Source organism: Anopheles ziemanni, chromosome 2 (assembly GCF_943734765.1).
Source record: "Anopheles ziemanni chromosome 2, idAnoZiCoDA_A2_x.2, whole genome shotgun sequence".
In the NCBI taxonomy this organism is placed as follows: Eukaryota; Metazoa; Arthropoda; class Insecta; order Diptera; family Culicidae; genus Anopheles; species Anopheles ziemanni.
Window position 1 is genome coordinate 67,249,972 of NC_080705.1, and position 27,363 is coordinate 67,277,334.

At 45.2% G+C, this 27,363-nt stretch overlaps 1 protein-coding gene across 2 annotated transcripts in view; it reads left to right on the forward strand.

Moving 5' to 3' along the window:
• Positions 1-27,363, forward strand: part of LOC131283112 (protein dead ringer) — a 93,323-nt gene that overhangs the window by 47,041 nt on the left and 18,919 nt on the right. Inside the window, exons 5-6 of one of the 2 annotated variants that reach the window (XM_058312684.1) lie at positions 4,021-4,068; positions 11,665-11,737. In XM_058312684.1, coding sequence (XP_058168667.1) covers positions 4,021-4,068; positions 11,665-11,737 — 121 coding nt within the window. The remainder of the gene's footprint in view (positions 1-4,020; positions 4,069-11,664; positions 11,738-27,363) is intronic. The other variant, XM_058312685.1, reaches the window with a different exon arrangement.

Consider the following 27,363-nt stretch of genomic DNA (forward strand, 5'->3'; position numbering starts at 1 on the left):
AGTGCACCTTCACAAGGGTCATCCTGGCTAGTGTATTTCGGGATTTTCGTGTGCTCTTGGGGTCGCCTATGGGGAGCTCGTGAAACATGCTGACTCACGGTCGAGGCACGCGTGGGCACCGATGCTCGGGTACTGCCTGCTCATGCATGCCTCTCGCGGCCACTTCAGACACACGCTGGCCCGAAGACCGATGCGAGCCAATTGAGTGGTGGCAAAGATCCCGAACGGAAGATCCCGTTTAAGATCATCACACTTGATCGGTTGAGATCATGCGCATAGTTCACCTTGTTTGAGCGTGGTGTCTATTGCGCACCGGACCGATCCAACACCGGCTCCCGGGTTTGTGCTATTCAGTGGTGAGATCAGCCACGATCAGCAACTCGGTATCAAGGCCTCAATAAGAACTCGACGCTGCCTACCTATGGTTTCTATGATTTCACGATAGCACATTCGTCGTCTAAACATGACCGATCGTCTTCAGAGGCCTCAGAACGCTCTGTTCTGGGCGGGAAATGCTTTCGGGCTCGAAATCTTCACTGCGTACAGAAGTGGACCACTCAGTGCCTACGGTATCGCACAAAGTGTAGGCTTCCGCTACCCCCGAAAGGGTTTTGATCGAGACAGCACTTTTCATCGCATCATCGCAACCAAAAACCCCGATATCCGATGGATCCGGTGAGCGCACGAGAACGAGTTTTTCGAACGGAGTGTCAAGTGTTTTTGTATATCTTTTAACCATTTCATTTCGTGCACAGAAACGGCGGCGACGGCTCGCGAAGATGACTCCCTGAGGAAGGTGGGTTGTGTTGGGTGACGGAAGACTGGTGGTTGTTTTTTTTTCAAAGTCGTTTATGAATGAACTGCTGGCGTTCGCGCGTAGCTCGTTTCGAGCCTGCTGAAATCGTGAGCAGCTGGTGAAGGAGTCAAGTGGTTGGCTTTGAGGAAACATGTAAGAGTTAAACGCTGGTCTCTGAGTGTTCGGGGATGATGTTTTTGAATTGAATTTTGTTTGTTTTGAATGTTTTCTTTGTTACTGACCAGCAATTGCGTTCTTGATAATGGTATTAGACAGCTTCCGTACGTTTAAGAAACAACTCATCTTTGTTCTTAATAATTTTATTATTTTAGTCAATTCTCGAAAAACATTTCATTACTTCCTAACACGGGCAATTCTTTCACTGTGATTCCTATAATCCAATCTTAACGCCTATATGCCAAACTCGGAAAATACTCGAAAAGGGCGATAAAAGACCCATTTTTCGATTGTTAATACTTCATTATTATCCTTTCGCTCCCGGGTATCATCAAACCAGACACCCAATCACGTAATCAAGAAGGATAACTTCGATGATTAGATGAAATCAAAACGTGAGCACGATCGTCAGGGAAAGCAAAACAAACGGAAAAATCAAAACCATCGAAGAACCTTTACTTCTTGGTTTCGTTTCATTCATGTTTCGAGCTGGGCGCTCGAGGGAAAAAGATGTTAGACAAACTGGAAGCGTGTGCAACTACTCTCGCGAAAAAAGTAGTAACTAAACGGGACGAAGAAGAAACGCGACATCGAGCTCAAACTGGTTCACATTCCCACACCACTAACGTGCGTAGAGCGATAGGAGGAAAGCGTCTCGGGGCCTCCGGGCGCATTGGCACATTCTCGCACAGGTTAATCAAGGTTGCTCTCAATTGGAATTGGTCCCGGCTCCGATTGCAACGCGCTGCACCCGCCGCCTGCAGTCCGCTGGCTGGGAAAGCGTTTCGCTGCTCGCAGGGAGGAAAAACGGAAGGCTCAGTGTGTTTGTGTGCGAGGGATGCGAGCAAAAAATGGACCACCGATAATCGCTGCTCGGTCTACGGGACTTTGCGGCCGTCTTCTAGACTTCTCCCGCCGTCGATCGGTGCGTCGAAAGTCATCGCTTGAGATATCCAGCTGTGATCGAGCCGCACCGGACGGGAAAAGGGAGCGAAGACAAAAACGAATGCAGGACAAACACGGTCGAGGGGGGAGAAGAGCTGATCCGACACCTCTAGGCCGGGTCCGGGATTTGACGTTAGGCACGGAGGGAAACTTCCACTTCCACTTAGCTTCCAGATAATGAACATAATAGGCGAGCCATAATCATAATAATTTGCTTACTGAAATACACATTAATTATGGTCGTGAGAATATCCTTTTAAATTATGATAAATAAAAACATAAAAGAAAGACGTCTTCCACCGAAGACCGCGCGAGAAGCGTTCGAACGCGAACAGATTCGAGCAGTTAATTGAATAAACATCGGTTTAGATCGTGAGGAAAAACGATTGACTCTCCGTCGTCGTCCGGGGTTTTGTGACGAGATCTCGGAGGGTTCAGCTCATGTTTTTTGTTCAATAGCGGTGGCATTGGATTCTGTTTTTCCGATCGAGGATGGATTGGTGTTGTTTGGCATCACCAGGACAGGCTATTGCGTCTAGGCGGGGTGCCAGATGGAAAACCTTCAATCCGATAATCCGTCAGAAAAGGGAGTTGGAGAAGTGCGTTTTTATGCCCGATGGCTTACACGGGAAACGTGTTTATATTGCTCATCATTTTCGGATTAGCTTATGCGTATGACCCCCGCTGGGAGAAAATCAACCAACTATTGTTCAACATTGCCTTCGAACAAAATGCTTGGAAAAAGATTAACGAATGTTTGCCACCGTTGGAAATAATGTTTCGCCATCGTTGGAAACCGTTTGCTTTGAAATTGACACAAGAATCATGTTTTAGTTTTCATTTTAATTAGTAAAACATATTGTTCACTCATTGAAAAATACGTAAATATGATCATTATCATATAAGAAAATCATAAACCAATGGAAAAAACCAGGAATTTAATTTCGAATTATGAAAACTACATGTTATTCATGTAAATTTAAATTTAAACGATGTTATTGCAAACCTTAAGCCATTAAACTCTACATGACTTTAAACTGTTAAATAGGCTTCAAGGTGAAAATAAATCCCTTACGATTCTTTCAAAATCAGCGAAACACAATAACCAGGAACTAAACTGTTGTGAGGCACCGCATTATAGAAGATTCGATTTGCGATGTTCTCTCGTAAACTGCTACAAATTAAGATACGACTTGACACTAATAAAATCAGCGGCTCCACCAAAAGGGTATAGCTTTACCAAACCGAACCGATCATCATCGGGACCGGAATGAAATGATGAAGCGATTTTTATGACTGCAAAATTACTAACTCCTGCGCCCAAGGACGGTGAAACGCGCGAGAGAAAATCCATCGCAAATCGATTGTTTGTGTGTCCTTAAGTTCCCGTCTTCATGGGCTTCGCGAATCAAACACAAAGAAATGGGCCCCTAAAGTTTACACATTCCCTCAACCACCGACAAAGCTGCCAGGGCTTCGCGGGGGAAAGATTAAACTTTCGCTTCAACGCCCGGGAAGCGGGAGAAGGTGTGTTAGTTCGATGCAAACGGACGGTGCATAAAGTTGTGGAATTTATTTGCCGCGGCTTTCCAGGAAAACTGTACGGGTGCGAGCGTGTGCGCTTGATCCTTCCGTGCGCTGTAATCTTTTTGCGCTAACGAAGTAAAAGCCGAAGAATATCTTCCGGCAGGCAAAAACACAAATCCTCTTTAAAAACCGCCAAATCGGTCTCCACTTGGGCGTGCGTGTCCTCGTTTACAATGTTTCCTTCCTGTGCGCGGCCCTGGCGGGATTAAGTAAATTATTGTAATACGCTTGTTACGTTGAAATTGTGCATCGACTGGCAGCAAGGCTGTTTTGCTAATTTTATCGCTTTCGGCGGACCAAAACGCGACGATATGCCGACAGTGAAAATATTATGAATACCTCAGATGAATTTGGTAATGTTATCTGAGCTCGTAAAATTTATCTCATCAATTTGCGAGCATACATTTGAATCCCTTACTTCGTAAAGGTGTTGGTTCACTTAAATTTACTACACCAATTGAAACACAAACAATGACTTTTCAAATAATTTATTTCTCTTATTGTTATTCTTGCAGGTAAGCTTCCAAACCAAACCTCCAGAAAGGAACAATGTTTGGCACGCAGTGAGTAGAACATTTGGATAGTCTTTAAAATGAAGATATTCAAAGGATCCGAATTCCAGTTTATACTCAACCATTTTCAACAACCTCCCAATATCTAATGATTTTATTTAAAAAATTTAATCCAAGTTTAACTCGTCTCTCGTTGGGAGAACTGTGTGCACTATGGCTACCATCGCGGATAGAAGAGAAAAAATATTAATTTATTAAAAGTTTTATACGAAGCGAAGCACGAAGAAAGCAACCATCAAGGCGCCGAAGGGCAAGAGGCGTGTCCAAATCAAATCAATCTATGTTGAACATTTATATCCATCCTCCGTGTCTGTGCGCATGTATGTACCACGATGTAATCTCCGTTTGTTCCTTTCACTGTTGATGGTAATTGTTTCAGTTAATGCCCAGGGAAGCATGGAACATTGTTTTATACGGGAAAGCCTTGTCTGCGTACAAGAAACGATTTTCATCACGATCAACATGGTGGAATCGCATGGAGCAACCGCTTCGTAGGTTGCCCAACCACCTCTCGTGCTATATGGCTCTTTTGGATCATTTAAGACTTTATTCTGAAACACGTAAGATCTTCAACCCACTAAGTGTTTCAAGTTAAATAATTTTACCCTTCCCACCGTTCGGCGTCCTTTGAAGTGACCCAAGCAGTTGGGCATTTATCATATCGTTCCTTTTTTTGCTGCGATTTTATTAGTGACGTAGAGAAAAAAGCCTAATTCCATCATCGGGGGGTTTTGATGGAAGTAGAGGGAGTTTCTTAGCATTCGTGCACCTGTCCCTGACGAACTCAATGCAAGATGCAGCCTCTGATGCTACAACGTTGCATCCGTCCTCGCGAGATGGATGAAATCACGGATGAACCATAAATCACCGCCGGAAAACCGTGGGATGCGTTTCAATGCAGTTCATTGCAGTTGGATCAGCCTGGGGAACAAACTGCCCTTCTTCAGTCCATGTCCAGTGTTGGACATACTGGGAGAATATAGTCAGTTCATACCGACCCGAGACATCGCGACAGTCCGTTGGATATAATTTATGAATGAGCATTAAAGATGTATTTTAACGATGGACATCTTGCTACCATCATTCATGCAACATACATATTTTGTTTCCCAAGTGGCTTCCATCAAAAACCGGTTTTCGCAAATTTGAAAATATCATTTATGAAATTTGTCAGCTCATTCAGTACTTGGTAAAAGTTCTATATCTTCTAATTTATTACATTCCTTTTTTTCAAATGGAATTTTTCTATGTTTCTATGCTAGGCCAATTTACTTCCTTCAACTAGTTTTACAAGCCAACTTTTATGCTTTATAAAACCCTTGATGTTCACCCTCTTTCACAACCCCGAACGAGTTTGCCTTCGCAAATAAATATTGGCTACTTTCATCGTCCCGGGCCTTTCATTTGTCTATTCGTGGACGATGATTGATTGCATAAATTATTCCGCTACACGATCGTCAATTGATCGCACGGGATTATCCTCGACGCAAGGGCTAAACTCGGCCGAGACTATGCTCCATCGGCGACTAACCGGGCGCTCATCGCTGAAGCGATCCCAAAAATCGAACATATTAACGGCGCGTTCGTATGATAATGGCTTCGAAAGTGAAATAGATCGGTTCAACTCTTCGTTTTTCTCCTAAACCGTTACGGCACGCCGTCGAATCGGCAAATGCTGTGCGCGTGACTGTGGCGAGCGATGGACCGTAGCTGGATCATTTAATTGGGTGGAAGAGATCCCTCTATCGGGCGCGATTTGTCCATCGTGGACGAGACCGGGACGAGTCATTCTCCGTTTTTCTACCTCCCGAAGCCAGACGAGATAATGTTGATGGAAAATGGGGGGGCTTATTTTCCCTTCACTTGGATGGTCTAGCCGCGACGAACAAGTGAAGATTTTAAAAGCGATCATGATGGGAGATCGTTGCTAGATTTGACCTGTCCCGGATGGGGAAAACGAAAAAGAAAAGCACCCAAGACGGACGTACGCAACGTAAATGATCTCGTTATAGACATTAAAATCGTAAATTGTATTAATATAAATTAATTTTTCGTGCCGAGAAAACAACATCGACGAACGGCGACCACTGGTGTCCCGGGTGTTGGTAACGACCTACAGATATCTTCCTTCTCTCGCCCGGTTTCCCCAAGGCGGCCCTGGCGATCGTTTGAGGCGATCAAAATTAAATGATTGATTATTTTCCTTCCCCGGTGGCAGCACGCCATTAGAGGCACGCGGGGGGAAAAATGGAGGACGGTTCCTTCCCGGGGAAGCACGAAGCCTTCCTTTTACCGATGCTCGCCCGTCACGGAACACTTCTAATTGACGATGAAAATAGTGATTTGATCTGGTTAATGATGCGCTACGATCGCTTCGGGATGGTTCGTGGAAATTGGTGCAGGAACTACGCATGCTTTAGCGGGGCGCAGCGATTGCAATGTTGCTGTCTTGGACTTACCAGTTTTTTTTTGTCTGTGGCTCGGTTGAAATCACTTTTCTAAACCACTTCAGTCACCGATTGGAAGGAATTTTGGCAACCGCAAAAACAATGCTACCGTTAGTTTACAGCCGAAATTTAAATATATTTTTTGATTCCACAACGATGCGACGACACCATCGAAAGGTGCTAAATCCGATGGCGCATTCTCTTTTGACTTTTCCTCGTTGTTTTCCTCCCTCTTTTCCTTTTACGACTCTCCGGTAGATTCATCAATCAAATTCAACATGACCTCTTACGTAGCGCATCACGGAACGAAATCTTTATTTTGGGGGCCGTTGTTCAACGCCAACGAGAGAGGTACATGAACTTCATGTTTCGGGCTGGTTTTTGAGGAAAACTGTTTACTAGTGGTTTCGCTCCGTCCGGGTTTCGTTCCTGTTTTCGATGACAAATGGTAACGATCCTGCGGCGATTTTCCCTCGCCGGCGCCACGGTTTACGGTTATTATTTACGGCGTGTCACAAGTAATCGATTCACATTGTTTGATTTAATTTAACTTTTGCATAAGGATCGTTTTTCTACCGCAATACAACCCAAATTGTTTTTTTTTAAATTATTGGTTCAAATGATTTTGATCATTATTCACGTTTCACAGATAACATTTCAAACGCTTTAACTGATTCACCTGATTCTTCCACAAATTTATTGACTTGTTTCATAACTTTCACAACGCTGAGTAATAGGAAAACCCCCATTTTTAACAGCAACGATCACATAAACGTCTATCGAAGGGGCGCAAAATATTAATCATGCCCGGCATTTCCTCCGAAGCACCTTGCTTCCTCGCGTCGGCGCGGAAAACCGACGAGGTGGGAGTTGACTTTTTCACCGCGTGGTGAAGGCAACGAAATGCCATCACAGTCACTAGCCGGGGAACAATCGAATGTATTGTCGTAAAAAAAAATGAAAGTGTTAAAAATTATGTGCTTTTGCGGTTTTTATTTTCGAAACTCTCCCCCACATGGTGGTTGTGTTCGCCCTTGTTCGACGGAACTGAGTTGTGCTGGCTCTGGGACACCACGTTTATAGGTCACCCCGGTGTGTGTGTGTGTGTGTGTGTGTGTTTGTGTCAAGCGGCTATGGGAAGCTTGCCACGTCGAATAAATGCTACATTGAGCTGAATAAAGTACCATGCAGATATGCACGGTGTTGGGAGGTTAAAGGAAATTACTAACGCCCCTCGGTTGGCAATCGGGGGTGGTTTTCTTTCCCCGTGAATGTTGTTCATTTTAGCGCGCCGAATCAAGAGAAAACACCCTTTTGGGAAGGGGTGCGTTTCGGCGGCACTTGCACCACGGTTTCCCACGGTAACCATCACGTTGCCACAAAACCACAAAACATGGCTCACTCTCTATGGCGCCTTAGATGGCGTATGTGCAAGAAGGCAAAGGTGGTTGCAAATGTCTCGCGCAAGATGGTTTTACGATGTGAAACGCGCGCGCTGCAATAAAAAAGGAAGCAAAACGCACATCATAACGGCGGGCACTGACAAATAGCTGCGCTTATCTAGTTTCCATGCAAGTGTCTATTGTTTCGCATTGGGAAGGTTTCATTTGGGACAAATTTGCATTGAAATCAATTAAGATTTTGAAGAAATAAATCAATACAGGTGCACTTAGTTTGACAAGTGAAACTGACTCTGGAAAATCGTTCTACAGAGTTTCCATAATTAGGTGTTGAAATGGAAATCATCCTTATAGGTATCTATTAACGATAAAAAAAACCAGCAAAACTCAATGATGGTTCTATTTTAAACGCATAATATATGTATTTGCTGGTTAATAATACGTTTTACCTATCGATTTCAACATAAACAACTTTTCAGAAGTCAAACCACCTCGCCCCTCCAGCCCGGCAGCCCAGTTGATCCAGGGACCCATCACTGTCACTGTTCGAATTACAGCTGTCAGTGACGTTGTGTCAGAGTGGACATCGGTTGACCAAGCGACGGTTTTCCGGTGCTTTGGATGGGTTGTTTGCTTTTCCCTCGCATAAGCAAACGTCAACATCCTCGATAGGCCGCTGAAAATAAGTCCTTTCGGAAGGGAAGAACGTGTCCGAGCCGGCCTGCGGATGTCGTATGCAAAACACGGCAAAATTGCTCACGATTTTTACCACGCCGTCGAATTTATGCTTTTACATGAATTGCAATTATTTTTTTCTCCACCCTGCTTCTTTGCGAGTGTGTGTGCTTTTGTTTTCATTATCTCTTTCTCCCTTCGGTTAATCTTGTATAGCGTTTATGTTTGGGTTTATCGGAGCTGCGTTTTGTGACACGATATAATTTTCCAGCCCGCAGTAGCCGCTCGTCCGGTGCTCGTGGCCGTCTTCCGGTGATTCGAGCCAAAATTAAGCCAATATTTGGCTCCAACGCCCGCGGGTACACTTTGACGGCTATCAACCGGGAGCTGCCGGGAGTTGCCTACATGCACCGACGAAATTTCCGGTAGCACCGAAACTGGGCAATTGCACTTGCGGTTATATCAGGAATATTTTAGCTTTAAAGGGGGTACTTCCCTTTTTCTACTGCAGTAAAAACGATTGTTAATGTTAGAGCTAACAAACAAAAACCCAAAAACGAAACTGAGAAAGCAAACGAATTATGAAAATGTAGCCATCCAAAGCAATTAAATGGTGAGGGCAACTCGAGAGCATGCAACTATCGACCCCGCTATCGATCGGAACCGAACAACATTTTAAGGCAAACGGTGTGCTGCGTTGGGTTGATAGAAAAGTGCAGCTCGGCAGCAACGGCAAAAAAAACAAAAACATCTAATCGGTTTCCACGCATCGCCATGCACGCCCATTTGCGTGACACCTTTGCACCCCTCGAGTCAATCTCCTCGAGCGAATGGGGATAGCGATAATTTCGACGCTGAACTTCTGAATGAAAAGAGCAGATCCCGCGAATTCGTTTTCGCAGCCTAATTGGTGATGAAACACACGATTTTGTGAAGCTTTGGCTTCCAGCGCATGCGATGTCTCGACGAGCACGACGATGGCGTGATGCAGACGGACGCAGCGGGATTAAGCCCGCAACAAAGACGACTCGGGGCAGCGGCGTGTGGGGAGGATAAAGATTATGCTCGTGATCAACCACGGACACGGCAGGTTGTCGAGAACTGGCAAGTAAATACAGAAGCTAACGATAATCATTGACAAAATAATAACAATAACTGCCAGATTGAGAATGCTATAAAAAAAGAATAGAAAAGCAAAGGAGGATTTGAAAATTTCCTAAAACGATTTTTTTCTACATAGGTTTTATCACTTGAGATGCCGGTGTTACTTCTTCTTGGAATTGTGCTACATTGTATCGCTCCACCTTGAATAATTTTCATTTAATGTTCCTCCTTTTGTTCATTAATCTTGTCTGACATGCGCTACATACAGTATGTGCGGTAGTTTAAAACAGTCGTTGGGATATCGCATTACATGCTTCGACAAGCGTTTACTTTTTTACACGACTCTCGATGCTGCTACGTGTTCGTAGTAACGGTTTTCCAAACGATGTCCTTCATTTTCACACGCAATCGACAACGCAGGGCCCTTCGCGGAATGGTAGAAAAAGCGCAACCGACGATTCACACGGGCTGCACCGTGGATAAATGGTTCGAATTATAGTACTATTTTCAAGTGAGACGACCCCGTTCAGTTGCGACAATTATTGGAACTAACGCTTCGACGTGGCTTGACTGGTAGCATTTTTACTTACGTTGTCTTAGAAAGGTTAAGTTGTTAGTTTTGTCGCAGTTTATTTGTTTGGACTTGTTTGTTCTACTATAAAATTGGGTTTAAACATGCTCTTCCGTGTCGGCAATCATTGTACATCTAATTGTTTCCACCTTCAATTTAAGAAACCGATATTACGTATCTTCATTCCCAGTTCCCACACGTAACTTTTGTAAATTATTTCTGTAAAGCTGGTATGCAGCGAAGTTCGAGTTTCAGTTTATTATTTTCCTGCTTCGCCTACTCTTTTATGGTAACATTCTTCTGATCTCCATCTCGATGAAACATTCTTGGAACTTCAAACGAAGTCCCGTGCTCCTCCCCTCCAAACGATCGCGCCTGCACCATCGATGCATCCGGTGATTGCATTGTCTAGTAATTAATAACCACCATACCACCCACACAGAGAGGGTGAGAGACACAGGGGCCACCCCAGAAGCAGCCCACCAGCCGTCTCAAACGCCACAAACCAAAAGGAAACAACAACACTCCGCCTGGTGTAATTGTTTTCCGCGACCGGTGGGTGAAGTGGCGTGGGGTGCGGTTTGCGCTACTTCTCGTAGACGCTAATAAAAATAATTTCAAGAGGCACGCAATCAATTTAAATAAGTTTAATGCTGATGCCAATTGTAATTAATGTTGATACGTCGGCGCTCGCCTCGAACGTGCGAGTTTGCGGCTGTTGCAACCTGCACTTGCAGGGTCCCTTTCTTAGGTGTGTGTATGTGTGTTTGTGTTTCAGTGGTTGCATGAACGTTTGTGTCCGTGTGCCGTTGCACTAACAACTTTCCCGAAGCACACTTTAGCCTCATTGCTCAGGCAGCATCGAAGAATGGCAAGTGCAAGTGCATTGCAGCGATTAAATGTACTATTGAGACCCACGTTCTGTCTCCTTCTTTCGACGTTATTGATCCGTTTATGCTCCGTAGTTTATTTTTTTGTTTTGCGCCCTTCGTACTCTATTTCTCTCCTTCCGTTCGAATGGCCACCACCACCGTTCCCCGTGGCGATTCCACACTACAGCCGATATGGTGGTAATGGTGGCGGTGCAGGGTGCATCGGTGCACCCTGTTCCGATGCCCATCGTTGCACTGCCGGACGCCGACCTCGGCGGCTTCTCCACGCTCCGGCCAATCCGGTTGTCGGTTGACCGCAGTTTGATTTTTTACTCGAAAATGATTGACTAATTACGTGCGTCAAAACGCTTGCAAGCGGACTAAACGCAATGCAAACACTCAAATAGGCCTTCGACGTGCACCGGTACAGTATTTAATCGTATTTTTTTTCTCTTTTCTTTCCTCCTTCTCTCCTTACTTGTCCCATCGTCGCGACGGTGGCACTTCCGGACGCTCAGCTGTACGAAATCAACGATGACCCGAAGCGGAAGGAATTCCTGGACGACCTGTTCCTGTTCATGCAAAAGCGAGGTAAGTGCCGCATTTTTTTCCTATCTTTCCACTGGTAATTGATTTTCCGGTAAAAACAATCTATCAAATCGTACGACTTCCGATTGTGTGAGTCATCCCGGGTTCGGCCAGCACACGAGGGCGAGGGAAGTGAACAGGATAAAAGGTTACCCCCTGGGCTCCGTATAAGAATCGAATTCTTTTGCTATCGTGTAGCAATTGAAATTTAGTGTAGCATTTCCACTGGCAGAAATTCCTGGAACATTGAGTCATGGAAAGCATCCTAGCGAATTCCAAGAGCATTCAAGTTTATCACGCCATGTTTTTTGTTCTTCTCACGAATCAACACCGAATGATGAACCCTCCCGATTCCGGGCTATCGTTAGAATTCAATTAATCATTCTTTCCGACCTGCTGGAATTGGCCTGTTATTGGTTTGTTTTCCCTTTTGAGCAAATCATGTTTCTTTCTTTGCTTAATTTGTCCCTGCTAATTGTTTTCTGGGTACGATTAAATTTCAAAATTGCCCCGTCCATGACAATTTGGGATGAGTAAAAATGATAAATGATTTTATTCACATTCGATAACCGAGCAAGTTCGCATAAACACCCACAATCGTAGTCACCCACTCGGTAAAACAGTCTTCCTAAAAACAACCTCCGTTGCGGTTCTAAAGTTAGAAAGTGGAACACCATAGACTGTTATAAATCCGCTCACAAATTCACAGATGAATAAACCTCCGATGGAATTTAACGGTGGCAATAAGGCCAAGTATCAACGAAACGTTCTAACTGCCGCAGAAAAGTGAAGCAGTTTGTCCGTACTTTATTTATGCACTCCGTGGCGCTTCATTCATCAACGCCAAAAGCATGCATGGTGGAGTGTAAAGGGGGTGCGGGACATGTCCGTGGAAGGAAAATCCTGACGGATGCATCATGTCTGCTGATGAAATCAAGTTATGCAGTTTCAAATTTAATATTTTACGATCCCACCAAGCTGGCAGAACCTCCAATCCCGAATGGAGCTGCAAATGGGGGATCTCATAAAGTGGGTTTGCAAACGATTCTGCCGTTGAAGCAGAGGGCAAACATCGCGGCGTTGGTCGGACGGGTTTTGGATTTCATACGTACATTCATAAAATCTGCATCGGCGTCGTCGCCGTCGTCGTGCCCTAAGCCGTGCATGAGTGGAGCGATTTCGACGAATCATTACTCCGTGCGCCATTTTCAGGAAGCAGAACGGGCGACAGCGTCGTGCAGTTTTATGGGCCTGGTGTTTAATGTTTCCAGGGCTACGAAAAGCAAAACAGTTGTTTTCTAAGCATGCGAGAAAAGTGCTCTGCGCCCCAATAAATGTGCCGCGAGCTAAAATTGTGAATGAACTTTAAATTTGGTGTAAATTTTAGCGACTACTTCAACGTCAACCCGGTTCTTCAATACATGCAACTACGAGTTGGAGTGAGCGGGGTTGTTTTCGAACGATTGCAGAATGTTTTCCATTTTATCCCAATTATCACCTACGTCCGAATTAAAAACGTCACCAGCCGGCAGCGTTTGATTGATTTTGTTAGCACCTTTGCGCCTCGAAGCGATGCGATTGACACCTGCCATTGATACAGTTTTGTGATCTTTTGCCGACAAATCGAGGAAAAAGGCAAAATTCATACACGATTTGAGCAGATGACTTGTTTTATTGTATTTTTGAATCACATGTGTCGTATATTTTCGATAGGTGTCGATTAAATATTGTTGTTTTGTTTACAACTTTTGTTTTAATAATATTCGAATTAAATAAGTTAGAGGTGCTTTCTTCGGTTTATCATGTTATAGATGCTCATCGAAAGGCGTGAAGAACACATGTTTTTTCTTTATCGTATCGTGCCACCAATAAAACGTACCAACACCGAGGGATGCAGGGATCAGTTATCAATCAATTAATCAAAGTCAAATTAGAAGCCCGAAGCTCCTCGTACGAGATAATCGTAATTTACACTCTTATTGTGCGACGACGGGACGATTCGACGAGGGAAACGGTCGTCATTCCCCTCACTGGGAAGGATCATTCATGATACGAACAAGGGCGCGCTTATGCGATGTTGCCGCCGAGAGGAGCGTACAAAAAATAACATACAATAAAAAAACATCACTCAAACATAACCTAGACGCAGCAGTTCCGTTCAACACCCAGTTGCCTCCGCTTGCGATCGGAATCTCGGCGTTTTCGGGGGGTAGTCGGGCAACGATAGGCCAAACGCCAGCCTACCATAGTGCTTCCACGTGTGCCGACGTATGCTTCCCTCCAGTGATCATACGATCATTAGCGGATGGAGATGGACTATCCGAGTTGACCGGGGGAGTTGTTTTCGTGCTGGACTCCGGTCTGAATGGTGTTCACGATTTGGATCGGGAAAAAAAGGATGATCGAATCCGTTCGGGCGAACAACGGGACCCAACAACGTCCCATTCCCCCTCGCCCAAGGATCGTCGATGGGGCCGGTGAGGCAATCAAAAAGGAAACGCAATTTTCTCGCTGTCAAATCGATCCGAAATCAATATATCAATCTCTTTGCCCGGGTCCATCGCCCCGGGGACGTTACTTCTCTCCACTTTTGGGAGCCACTTGGGCTGACCTGTTGCTGGCGTTGTCTAACTCCTTTGCTGCCTCCAATCAAGATTTCTCTCCACCTCAGGAATTGATTCTCTAGGATCGATCGATTTGAGAGCATTTCTCCGTCGCTTTCCGGAGCTCCCAACTCCTCGTCCCTGGGTTTTCCCAACTTCATCGATCTTCGTAGCGTACGGGACGGCGCCGACGGCAGACTAATATTTCAGCCCGCGAACTTTACAGCCTTTTTTGTCCATCCCTCTTTTACACTCGCCCCCGGTCCTCCTTCCCCTCGGTTCCGCCGCGTGATCTTGTCGTCGCGAATGATTAATAAAAGTTTATGTTGAATAATTGGAGACTAGGACGGATCGATGGAAAAGACGGACACTCTCCGACATGGAAGCTGAAGCCCTTCCACCCATCGAGGCGTATGTTGAGGCGCTACAATCAAGTCAAAACATCACCGAAACACACACACACACAAGTTGTGTTTAAAAGGTGGATAAATGATCAGGCATTGATCAGAGGCGCGGTGCAGACTTCGGGGCGAGAATACAAGATCTCAACAAGATCGCACGATTCGATTGGAATGGAGTCGCAGCGGGTGGTACCGGTTTGGTTCCGGCCTGCCTGTTGGCTGTTGATTGCCCTGAACACCTTCGACGTTTCAACGGCTCCCCGTGCGCGAATTGATTCCGATGCAGCCGACTTTCTACCGCGACGCGACGAACGATGCAGTTTTATTCCTGAGGAGCGTTTCGCAAAACGGAGAGGAAGAGAAGCAACCAATCGACAAATTGGCACACTTCAATCATCGACAATTTAAACACCCTTTGTCCGAGCGATTGCGAACGGTTTTCTATTTATCTTTGTTTACATATCAACGGTAGAGTAGCCTAACGAAATAAATGTTCACTAGGGGTTATTTTCAGTACAAACCACGATTGAACCAACCAAGAATAAGGAAAAAATATGTTCCTTTCTATTTTAAATCAACCTAGCGCCAGATTTATCTTCCCAGCTATATTATTTATTCACGGACAATTCTTTCCCGATCGATCCATGCGAAACGGGCGAATGTCAACAAATGCTTCTGCTCCCAAAAGAAATTGATACAGGGTCATGATTTTTCTTTTCATGAAGCGATGAGTCGGTTTTTCGGACGAAAATTACCACCGCCTGTACTGGTCCAGTTCTTTTCCGCCCCTCAAAGACACACATATCTCAAGTGAAATCCCTTTGATGTGTTCGGTCCGATTCTGGGGCAAATGTGTGCCACACTGTTGTGGTCATTTGATGGAAATATCGCCGTCCGCATTCGGCCGCTTGCTTGATCGATATTTCCGACAGCTGTGCGCGGATCGTCTCGCGCTCATCCGCGTGGAAATGGGGTCGGGTAGGTGGGTGTGTGTGATGATTTCTGGACCATACAATTTGAGGTTTTTCATGTTCAACAGCTCAGCCTTTGTAGTTCGGCCTGAAGATGGAATGATACTATCCTTCGCTCATCGATTTCCCGGTTTTTTATTGTTTAGCTTCCGAAAAGAACGCGCGGGGGAAAACGTGTGACGTTTTTCAACCAGTTTCCAGGGAAGCGCAGCGATCATGTAATCTATCGTTGAATAATTGTTTCGTAGAATTATTGCCTGTGGAAACCAGAATATGTTTGGGGGTTTCATACATCATTTTATAGCAAAGATCATTTCCTCAAAACAATCCCCGTAAGAAAGTGTAACGTAAAATCATTACTTCGGAAAAACTTTGATCTGAACCGTATTCAGCGTAATTGATCCCCCAGGCATTTGTATCGCAAAGTCACGGCAATTAAATGGTAAACATAAACCAACGGCCCATCCGAAACGGCGTCAAATAGTCTGGCGAGTGATCGGAAAAACCGGGTACCCGTTCCAGTCGGCTCTTTTCCAACAAAAGACACCGAAAGGCTCGCTTCGGCGTGCTTCCTTCCGAATCGTACCGGCAATAACCGTCCGATGATGGATCATTTGTTTGCATGATTTAAGAACCGCTAGAATCGAATAATAAAACTCCGGCAAAAAGAGCTTCGACGAAGGGGAGGAAATGGGGTGATGGGGTTGTTTTTCGAATACGATTGCTCTCTCCCCAATGCCACCGGATCGCGTCGGGACCGCGATTGTTTACAAGCAACACATCACAACATAATCAACTTGTTCGGCTACCGCATGTTTGCCGCATCGACGGAAAGTGGGGAAAAGCGTCCCAACGAACGATCGGAAAGGCGGTATAAAAATCGGGAAATGCTACGGCCAGGGAGGCCCTGAGCAAGAAGAAACGGTGGTAGCAAAAGGCGCTCGATCTCCCGATTACTTCCCGATTCGGAGCCGCTCCTCCAAAAAATGCGCCAAGAGAGTGATCGGCACGCGTCGTTTGAAATGGAAGCCCGTGAGCCGCGCGGCACTTAAACAATTTTGTAAACAAATTCTTAGCAAGTGTTCCGACGGATGGAGATTGATCGAAACCCGAACTACGCGCCCGGGGGAACATGTTTTCCGCCGTCCCCGCTCTTGGACATCGGGTTGCCTATCAAACGCACCAGCTCACCCGATGGTGCTGTGTCATCGAAAGGATACACCGCATGTGTGTGTGTGTGAACCCTTGTCGGTTTTTATCACCCTACCCTTCACCTATAGACACCCAGAATGCTACCGTATCGAACGCCATATCATTTTCCGTATCATGCTCCCAAGATCAAACACACGCACTCTTTCGACATCCGTTTCTTCGTCTGCCCTTCATTCCGTCGAGTCACTGTTGGATGCTCTCGATTGAAACGTGAGATTACGTCGTCATTGTTGGTGCAAGTCACACCGCAGTCAGGACATGCTTCTGCAGTAGCTCGGTATCTTGAATCAATTAAACGTCAATCAAACCGATAACGAACGGGAACTTCTTTGCTATTCAATTCACTTACGATAATTTTGGTTTGTTCTTGTGAGAAAGGACACTAGGGACATGTGAATAAATTTAATTTTGCCCGTTGCTTGTTACTTCAACTATGATGTAAAAAAGGGTACGAGAAAAAGAGAGTTTTAAAATTAAAAAAAATGATGGTTTCATTTAAAAAGTATTTAATTCGATTCGTTTATTCGATAATAAGGAAAACATTTGGAATGGATGTTTTAGCTCATTCCATGCTTTAAAGTAATTTGATAATATAACTCGCTAAAAATCGTATTCATATTTTTTCATGCATTTAAATATTTCAGTTTTCATTTTTACTTTGATTTTAACTTAAATGTTATTTTATGAAACCCATATTTATGAATTAGCAAGTACATTATTCCATGACAACTTGTCACTTATGGAAACAATCAGTTAGAACGACTCGTAATTTGCAATGAAATATCTGTTACATCGATGCAACCCTTATAGTCGATCGGCACGGTGAGATCATCGCGATCAAATTCTGGCACGAACCCGCGAGTTCGGGTCAATGTTAATCGATTCTGTCGATCGCGAGAAGCGAAGATATGCTCATTCAATTTCCGCTCGTTTGACGGTTCGTGTGCGTGTGTGTGAGAAAACAGGAACAAACTTCTCGGTGTCCAGAGAGGCCAGGAGCAACGCAAAGCTGGTACGAAACAAGGTGAGATAAACGCGACCAACAGGGACGAAACCATCGCTACCCGGTGGGAGGGGGGGGGGGGGGGAGTGAAATTGTAAATTAAAATTCAATTAGTAATAAATCTGCGATCGGCGTTTTTACACCTTTTATATTAACCATTTGTTATGCGCGTGATTCGCAAAAGTGGCCACGCTCGCCCGAAGCGAAAGGACTGGCGGAAGGCGCACACACCTCGCGGACCCCGGAATATGCTGCTCCGGTTTCGTGGTGGGATTTGTTTCGTGTGCGGCGTACGGTTCTCCTTTCGCTACCTTTTCGCGTAATCGCGTAGTGTGCCGGAGACGAAGGTGGCAGATTTCACACATTTCCTTTGTGTGTTTCCTGCCTACCTCCGCGCCACGGTTCAACTTTCATCTCCCACCCCTCCCGGACTCCCGGTGTGTCTCGTTAGTCACCAAAGGGAGCAGCACGAGCAGCTGTTGACGGCGCGATCGCGATCTTCGGCGAGCAAACCAGAAAACTCGCTCCTCGTTGCGGCTACCTCGCGAAAGAGAAAGGTATCCAAGGACCGCTGCTCGTGCCCTTTACCGGGCCCGGGTGCCGGTTTGCTTCCCTGCGGGGTGGCGGTCTCGCTTACAGCGCCGCCAAATTGACAGGCAGTAAATTGATAAATTGAAGTGTTATATTCACTAAAAAGGGTAGCTTTTGGGGCGTCTTTCCCAGCACGGGAAGGAGGGGGAGAGGGGAGGGGGGGGTTTGATGGTGCCCAAGGGAAAGCCTTTTTCAATCGACAATTGGCACGATCGATTAGTGGAAACACGTAGCTATCGACATCTACACAAAAAGAGGCAATTGAAATACGATTGCCTTTCGTTTTGCTTGAAAAGTTCCTTTTGGGAAACACCAGTTGTGTGCTTCACTCAACGGTGCAGTTCTAATGGTCGATTTAAACTTTTGATTTGAGCTATTCTTTATTATTTCCCTACGATCATTTAATAACGCAAGTCAAATATTGTCCATCTTTTTCGTGTTTATTTTATCTTTTGTTACTTATCAATCCAAACTAAAACCACACCACAGATCGACTCGTGCCCAGTTCGTATTTGGGAATCCCTGTCGAGCAGCCGCATAATTCGATTATAATATTTATAAATTGTATCTCAAGTGCATCCGTTAAGGCACGAATGATGCTGCAGCTTGAAGGGCTGTGCTGAAAACGAAACGAAAAGAAAAACAACCACGCCGGAAAAAAGGTGTTGACGTTTGGGGGCTGCGTGATAACGAAGCGGGCGCGCGTGTGCAGCATTAACAAGATTTCAACGATATTATTTATTGCTCGTTTATTATTACCACACGAATGGGCTGACGGTACTTTGTTTCTTTCGCTGCGTTCGCTCGCTCGGTTGTATTATGATGAAGGAAATATTCGTGGGAAAATTGTATTTAGAATCATGAGATGACGGCACCGAACCGTATTCTTGTTATTAGCATTTAGAATCTTTTTGTTTTTACCCTGCCTCCGTCTCCGAATCAATAAGTGTCTGGTTGTCTTTGGTTTTTACCTCGTGTTACATGTTGGCTGACCGATTTTTGTGTATCGAGGTTAGGATTTTGCTCCCGTTGCAAACGTAATTACGAAAAATCACCGTTTGACAACGGAGATGCAACGGAAGTTCAAGCCCGACCCCCCTCCCACCGGCCCAAACACATTGACACATCCTCGACGGGCCGACACACTAAGCGTAGGAAAAGTCACTCAGCTCGTCAGCGGGTTTTCGGGGGTCCCGATTTTCCCGCTCATTAAGCCGCCCCGGGCCTATTAATAACCACTTCAGATAAAAGAGAAACATAGCCCCCATCGGAGCATCGCAAGCGCGGAACTTCCTCGCGATGGAATTGTCATTTTTCTTCCTCCATTCGTCCCCCCCCCCCCCTCCCCCTTCGGATGGCGTGTCCCTCATGTTACTATCGTTTCGATAGATGCTTTCCTCGATCCCTGCCGAGCAGACGGTGGACAGAAACAACCGCACCGTTTGTCACGATCGCAGTGAGTTCCTCCGGTTTGACCTCCCGTCGTCGTCGACGACAACGTCCTCGGCTTCGATGGCGCGACCGATTGATGAGAAAATGATTGACGAGGTCCCGCGGCGACGACAATGGTCTAGCGTGCGGCATCCGTTGCGGCACCCGGGTTTTCCGGCGTATTATTTTTGGGCTGACCATCGCCAGAGGTCTCTTTCGCATCGGGCGAGTGTGCTGATTGAGTGGGCGGCCGTATTTGCCCTCCCTTCCCCCCGTCCTCTTCATGACCCAAAAAATGTCACCAGCGGGGTCGGGCGGCGGTGTATAATGGTAATTCAAGTGACAGATTTCAAGTGAACGGAAAAAATAGATCGATGCGGGAAATATAAGAATAATTCCGAAGCGCGCACGAAAACCCGAAATACAGGCAATGTAGCAAGGTAGGAAAAACGAAAAAACAATCCTCACCACACAATCTCCGGCACATTCAAAAGCCGGGGATGACAAATGAGAGGTCTCCTTCGACGGGCCCCGAAAATGGTCACCATTGGATCGGCGGATCAATGTGGACCGCAAGGTTGGAGGAAATGTCAATTCTTTGTGTGCGACGCAATTTGAGGTTTGTCTAAAATTATTTGTACATCATTTCCGTCGGCAGCTCGATGACGTGTTTCGACATTTTTGAAGCAACATTTCGGGATGGTGGACTTTTTATATTGTTTTTTTTTCTGTTCACTGGAGGAGCCAAAAGACTTTCTTTTTTTATTGTGAAGTATAATTGAAAGTGTATATTTGGTATTGCATCAAATTATTTTGGTTTTAATCTCAATGTTTCGTATTCAGTATAATTAAACGCGTTCAAAAGAATAGCAGTATAAAATTCCATTTTTTAATTCATACATTTTTATTTCTGGACTTCAGTTTATCGAACCACATTGATGCTGATACTGTTGGTGCAACATGTAATCAAAGTAAAAATAGACTCATAACATACGAATTCAATTTAACTCAGCTTCGAACCGATGAACACATCACCTCCTAAAACACATCAAACAACATTGCTTGCGCTATAATTGTTGGGCGTTCGTCTTATTCTTCGCTTCCTTTACTGCCGACTCACAAAGGGACTTCCGCACGGCCCGACACGAGAATGATTTAATTTTCCTTCCTCTTAAGCAACCGCCGCAACAGCACGCACCCGGCCAACAACCGATATGCAGTTCATACATGAGGCATTTTTATTACTTTTCAAGGAATTTGTCCCATGAATAATATTTCCTTCCCGTGCCGCGTTAGCTCCGCGCGGCATCGATCAAAATCCCGAGCCATCTCTTCGCGATCGACGCACAAAGAAAAAGCGGTCTCGGAGCGCAAAGAAGTTGTGATCGTGCCGTGGAATATCTCGCCCAGTTTCCCGCGCGAGCGTGACATCTTCAGTGCAAGATGCCGGCCCTTGTGTTTTTGTGCGATGCGTTTATGCACTTGCAAAGTCGCCGCATTCGTTTCATTGTATTCAAATTGTGGTTTTTACGAGCGCAATTAAAAATTGCACACACAAGGACCGGCGAGACCAATAAGAACCGATGCCAAAATAAAATACACGGCTGAAGAGGAACATTAAGGAAATGCACCGTCTAAGATGAGCGTCGGAATCACTGAGTGTGTGGAATATGTGTTCATCAAACGGAATCTCAAAGGAGAGAGACACATCGCACGCATTTCCACCGTATAATTCGGCGTAGTAAGAAGTAAGAAGTAGACAAATAAAATAATTTGATTGCGATGAATGTGATGCTTACACTTGAAATGGGGAAAAAAAGCTGCTTTAATTATTTTTCCACTTTACGATCAAAATTGTCAGCAAACCTGAAAGTTTCCTATAGTAAAATATCTGAACTTTGAATTCGACCAAAATTTTACCAAAACGAAAAAGTTTGGCAACACTTTTACCATTGGATGCGATTCACTTTACCGAGTGCGGGGAGACTATACAATTTCGGCATGCATGTGGCAACAAATGTTTTCGGGAAAAACATTCTTTGATTGACTGTTGTTCGGCTCATTTTTCACGCATTAAAAATAAAAACCCACTCCAAATTCGAATCCGTCCCACGAGCGCGGAAAACCATATGTTTCAATTAAGCAGACGAAAGGAAAACTTGATCCTGTCCTGGATGTTTGGCTGCGGGTTTTTCTTTTCCACCCCGGGGCTGAACTTACACCCAAAGGAGTTGCGGGCGAGCGGTGAGTCGCCCATTAAAAGCCGAAACAAGCAGCCCCAAGGCCGGGGAAATTCAATCCACTTGCTAATGCGACCGCAGCAAGTCCATTTTCCGATCGAACGCCTATTGAGTTCTGCCCGCCTCCCCCCACCCACCGCCACTGTTCCGGTTATTGACGGTTGGTGCTTCCATCGCTTTTATAATTACACACCAGCTCTCGAAACAGGTTGTGACGACGTTGTCCGTACGGATGAAAAACCGCTAACCCGGTCCGGAGGAAGCCGATCTTTCTTTTTTAATTTAAGACCCCCGTCGAGCTTGATGACGATCCATCACGGTACGCACGGGCCGCGTTTTCGGGGTTGGAAAATTGATTGAAACCACCTCATGGCGGTACTGAACGGTCCGGCCTGATGGATGACATCTTCCCTCGGCTCCTAATGATACGTATTAAGACACTATTTTCCATCGTTCAGATTGCATGCCTATAAATTCTATTTCGGGTGAACGAATTCTCCAACGCCGTCTTGTCGATCAGCGTCGAAGCTAACGATCAGAAAACAAAACTAATAGGCGCTACAGCGGAAGGATTGTGCACAATTTTCCGACCAACCGGGGACAGGATTGCGATCGATCCCTCCCGGACGTCCCGGAGTTCTCGCTGGGGTTAACCTGCTCTGTGTCGGTGTTTGTGTTTTATTTTTGCTGAATTACTTCTGCCGGTACCACTCGCGTTCGGTGCCTTCTTCCTGCAGCACCGTTTGACTGACATTCGATGTCTAACATATGTTAATTTAGTGTAAAAACATTTCGCCATCTTCATCCCAACCCCCCCTCCTCACCGCGACCTCTCGAGACGAACTTCTCATTTCATTCGAGTTGCGCCACCGAAGATCTAACGAACGTGATCCGTCGCCGGCGTAATGTTTTGGCGAGACTACCGGTGACCAGAGCGTGTGTTTTGTGTGCGTATAGACTTCCCTTCCTTAGGGATAGTGCTAGAAAAAGTAAAAAATAATAATTCTCCCTCTCAGGAACAGACGGAACATTGTTCAGAAGTAACAGTGGTGCGTAAGGGTTCTTGTTGCTTCCGTTCAAATTAACTTCCTCCCCACCGGAGTGAAACCTTCTCAACGTAAATCAAGTTGGTATTTTATATGGCGGCGACGGCTCTCACCTTCCAGTTTAGCAACCGGGAGATGCAAGTATGCTACGCATGGAAAACGCACCAAATCGAATTCGTCCGGCTTTCCGTTGGTTAAAAAGCGAAGTACCGCAGCTAATTTTCACCCACCTTAGCGTCTATATTGATGTGAGACCGATTTGGCCCACACACCAGCCAGCTAAATTCGCAACATTGTCGTTGCGTCGGAGGGCAGCACCATTTCGGGTCGGGGAAAAGTTGTTTTTAGTTCCTGGCGGTCCGCCGTGTCTGGTGACATGCAATTAATTTTCGCAAACGAGCTGTTCCGGGCGCGACGATCACCTCGCTTTGCCGCCTGCTTTGTTGACGTGGACCATCCGTGTGGTCGGATGCTGCTGGAATGGAAAATCGAATGTCAACTGTCAAATCTGACACCTTGCTGCCGCCCGTTTTTTGACGGGTAGCACGTTGCGGTGGAAGGCGATTTTGATCAAACTCCACCCGGGCTACTATTCTGTTGATGAAATCATTTCACATCATTTCACAACGATCTATTTCGGCTGGTATTTGCACTAGGGGGTCGGTAAGACAATGTCAATTAAACGTGCCGTTACCGGATCTTGATTGTGCCCGGTCTCAACGACCGAGCGGGCCTCACCCAGTCCCAACCCCGTTGAGTCATGCCGAATTTCAAGGCGTTGGGAGTACACTCGTTATGGTTGCTCCAAAACGATGTTAAACTCGACATCGACGAGGCGAGCGTGGCGGGATGGCGAGGAACCACCACGCGAGAGCTAGCTGTGAACGGCCAATATTGACTTAATTAATTGAATCAATATTTACTCCGCACGTTGCATCATCACTTTTTTCTACCTCGCCTTGCGACCGATGGATATGTTCACTATGATTTCCGTTCCGGTCACCACAACGGGTTTCTTGGTGGGGGACGACACAGGGGCGGTTGTACGGGGGACAGGGAGTGAAAATCTATACGACCGCGGACTACATCGGCCCTCCGTCCCATGTGTTTGGGAATTGAATTTATCGACTACTCTCTTTTTTACCAAACATTGTTTTCCCATTTCCAAAAGATGGTTTCAGTTGACGGGAACAGGTTAAAGGCATCGTAACATTATTTAATGATCGCAGCCGAGAATGCGGCCGTTGCCAATTGCATGGCGCGCTGTAAAACTGTCTTAAAATTATAACATAATTTGTATCGTTAAAAAAAAGGGGCGACGGCAGGATACGTTCATCGACCCCCAGGAGGTTGGTCGGAGCGAAATGGCGTCTTGGCGACAGCCGATCGGATTGTGTAAAATCGCCCATTCGTCAGTTATTAATTTTATTGCAATCTTCTTCCACACAAGCTACTCCGTTATGTGCTCCACTCCAGGCTCGTTCGTTCGGTATCCTTCTGGTCGCCCGAGCATAGCAACATTCCGCAAGCCATTCCCCTCCGACTTTGGCATCGGTTCTTGTGCACGGTGGATCGATAATCATTGGTGGATGCATTAAAATTGTTGTGGCTCGGCTTGGGCCGTTTTCCGCGCGATTCCACTTTTCCACCTTTGTTCAGAAGGCTGTAAAGTTGACGGTCTGGGGCAGGTGGACGAAGCGGAGGGATGGGTTAAAGTTTAACAAGCAAAAGAAAGAGGTACGAGACAGGAGAAAGATTCATGTTCAGCATATTTACATTCGGGCAGTTGCGACCAACGAACGCCATTTTTTCCTCGCCCTTCGCCCATGATCACCAGCTCGGCGCTTTTCTTTGCACCCGCGATCGCCAGCAACGATTGTATTATGCCGGGGTTAAGGAATAATTATATTTAATAATTTTATTATACATTCATGCAGATTATGCTGGATGTACACATCCTTCTCTTCTGAGCTACGTCACGTCATCTTTATCCGCTCCACGTTTGACAAGTGAAACGTATCGAGAGAAGTAACTGACCACCTCGCAATGAGTGTTCGAATCATCCCAGAGCTTGGAAACGCAATTTTCTTTGAAGGTTCTATGTAAAATTTAGCCATCGTATTGAAGGAAATTTTATTAAACCAGAGTGTTTTAAGGTTCTGTGTGATACTTTGTGATGTTAAAATCAAGTCCAAAAATCGCCTTTAAGCTGGGAACATAATATTTATAACCACGAAGAGTTTATTTATGTTTGAAAACTAAAATTATCAGGGTTAAGTTTTACCACCTCGAATGCCACTGGAATCGAATGCTGAACCGAACACACCGCGGGCGGCTTTGCCGGGCAGCGGAATGAAATTGGTGCATAAAATTAGTCGGCGGCCATAATTTAAATATGAAAATGTGCAGCACGCGCGTGTACCTAAACGGTTGGCTGGTTGGAAACACCGGCTTTTCTCGCTTTTCAAAACCGGTCGCTACGAAACGTAACATTCGATCGCTGCATTTATCTTGCACAATCAGGTTGAGATTATTTAGAACATTTTTTGCACTGTGCGCCGACCATTTGTTTGTATGCACGATGTGCATGAGGTGCGATGCGTTGTGCGCCGGAACGGGGTGGGGGGGAAGGAAAATAAATGCAATTAAATGTCAAAACGGATGTGGAGAATGACGAATAAAAAACGCTTCTGCACGGTCATCGAGGGTAGTTCGTTTCGTATTGTAACCTTTTTCATCGTTTTATTTTCTGCCCTTTTCGTTGTGTTCTTATCTTTTCTGCGGTTTTGCCTGTTTTGCATTTGGGCGGTGTTTTTCTTTCTATTTTTAATTCCTCAGCAAGTTGCAGCATGTTTTTTTTTGTACTGTTGCTGTTGCATGCACTTTTGGTGCTGATTAAATTGTGTCCGCAGGGGATTGCATCTTCGTGCCTTGGCATTATACAAGTGTCTGCACTTAATAATCTGCACGTATAGAATGTACCCATTCTGAGTGGTTCATGTTGATTTTAAAATTAGTTTTTGGTCTTCTGATATATAAATTTATATTTTAACAATTTTTGATGATAATTTCGTCAAAGAACCCTTGCCCGTGACTTGTCCATAATAATAATGTGCTCATCCGGAACAGCTCAACATTCTCCCTGTTTATTTGATTTAACGTTCCTTCATCTCAAGGTTATCACATTTCCAATAAATCTTCGACACATCATTGCCGAAACCAAATTTTACGGATTCGTACGATATTTTTCTTTCGCTCTTTCACCAGTTCTTATGCCGAACTGATAGCCTCCTGATGTGTGTTTACATTAAACACCAACAACGGGCAGTACTACACCCTACACCCTGCACGGTTCACGCTAGAGAGAAATAAATTTTATATCAACATAAAAAGAAAATCTATATCACCGTCTCCTCCGCCCGGAAAACCCTTGAAAACCCATCACTTCCGCGGGTTTGCGGAAGATGAAAAGTGAGAAGCCGCCCGAGTTCGGCCGCTCTCGAAGGGGGAAAAGGTTTTCGGTAATGGTGTGTTGATGTATTTTTTTGTTTTTCCTATCTTCATTTCGGTAGATCCAAATGGGCCAGTTTCGGAAAGGAGAGCCCGGGTAGAGTTTATAGTTTTTTAATGTGATTTATAACGCGTCCGGCTTGCGGTTGCAATGATTTGATCGGTTGATTGAAACGAAAAGTAACACCGTTGGAGAAGATTTTCCTCTCGGCGATCGATTCCACCACTAGGGACTAGCGGGAAAATATTTGGTGGGTAACGGTGATTGAATATCCATACAGTATCGTTTTGAGTGGATGTAAACATGCCAAGCCTTTCGGGGGAGATAATTGCTCAGACTTACGTCATTGAGGAATGAATTTTGTATTTTTTCCTTCAATGTACTCATCACATGATATCGAAACAGTTGAATGATGATGAAACAACGCCCATCATCGTGTGTTAACCATATGACACAAAACTATTAAATGATATCAACCGCAAAACAAGCGCTGGAACGCCATAGAAAAAGAAACACATCGTTCATCGTTCGGCTGATAGCATAGACATCATTTCAATCCACGAAAAAAACAATCCGCTCTGTGATATCGGACTTCGTATACTCCCACTTTTCATCAAAAC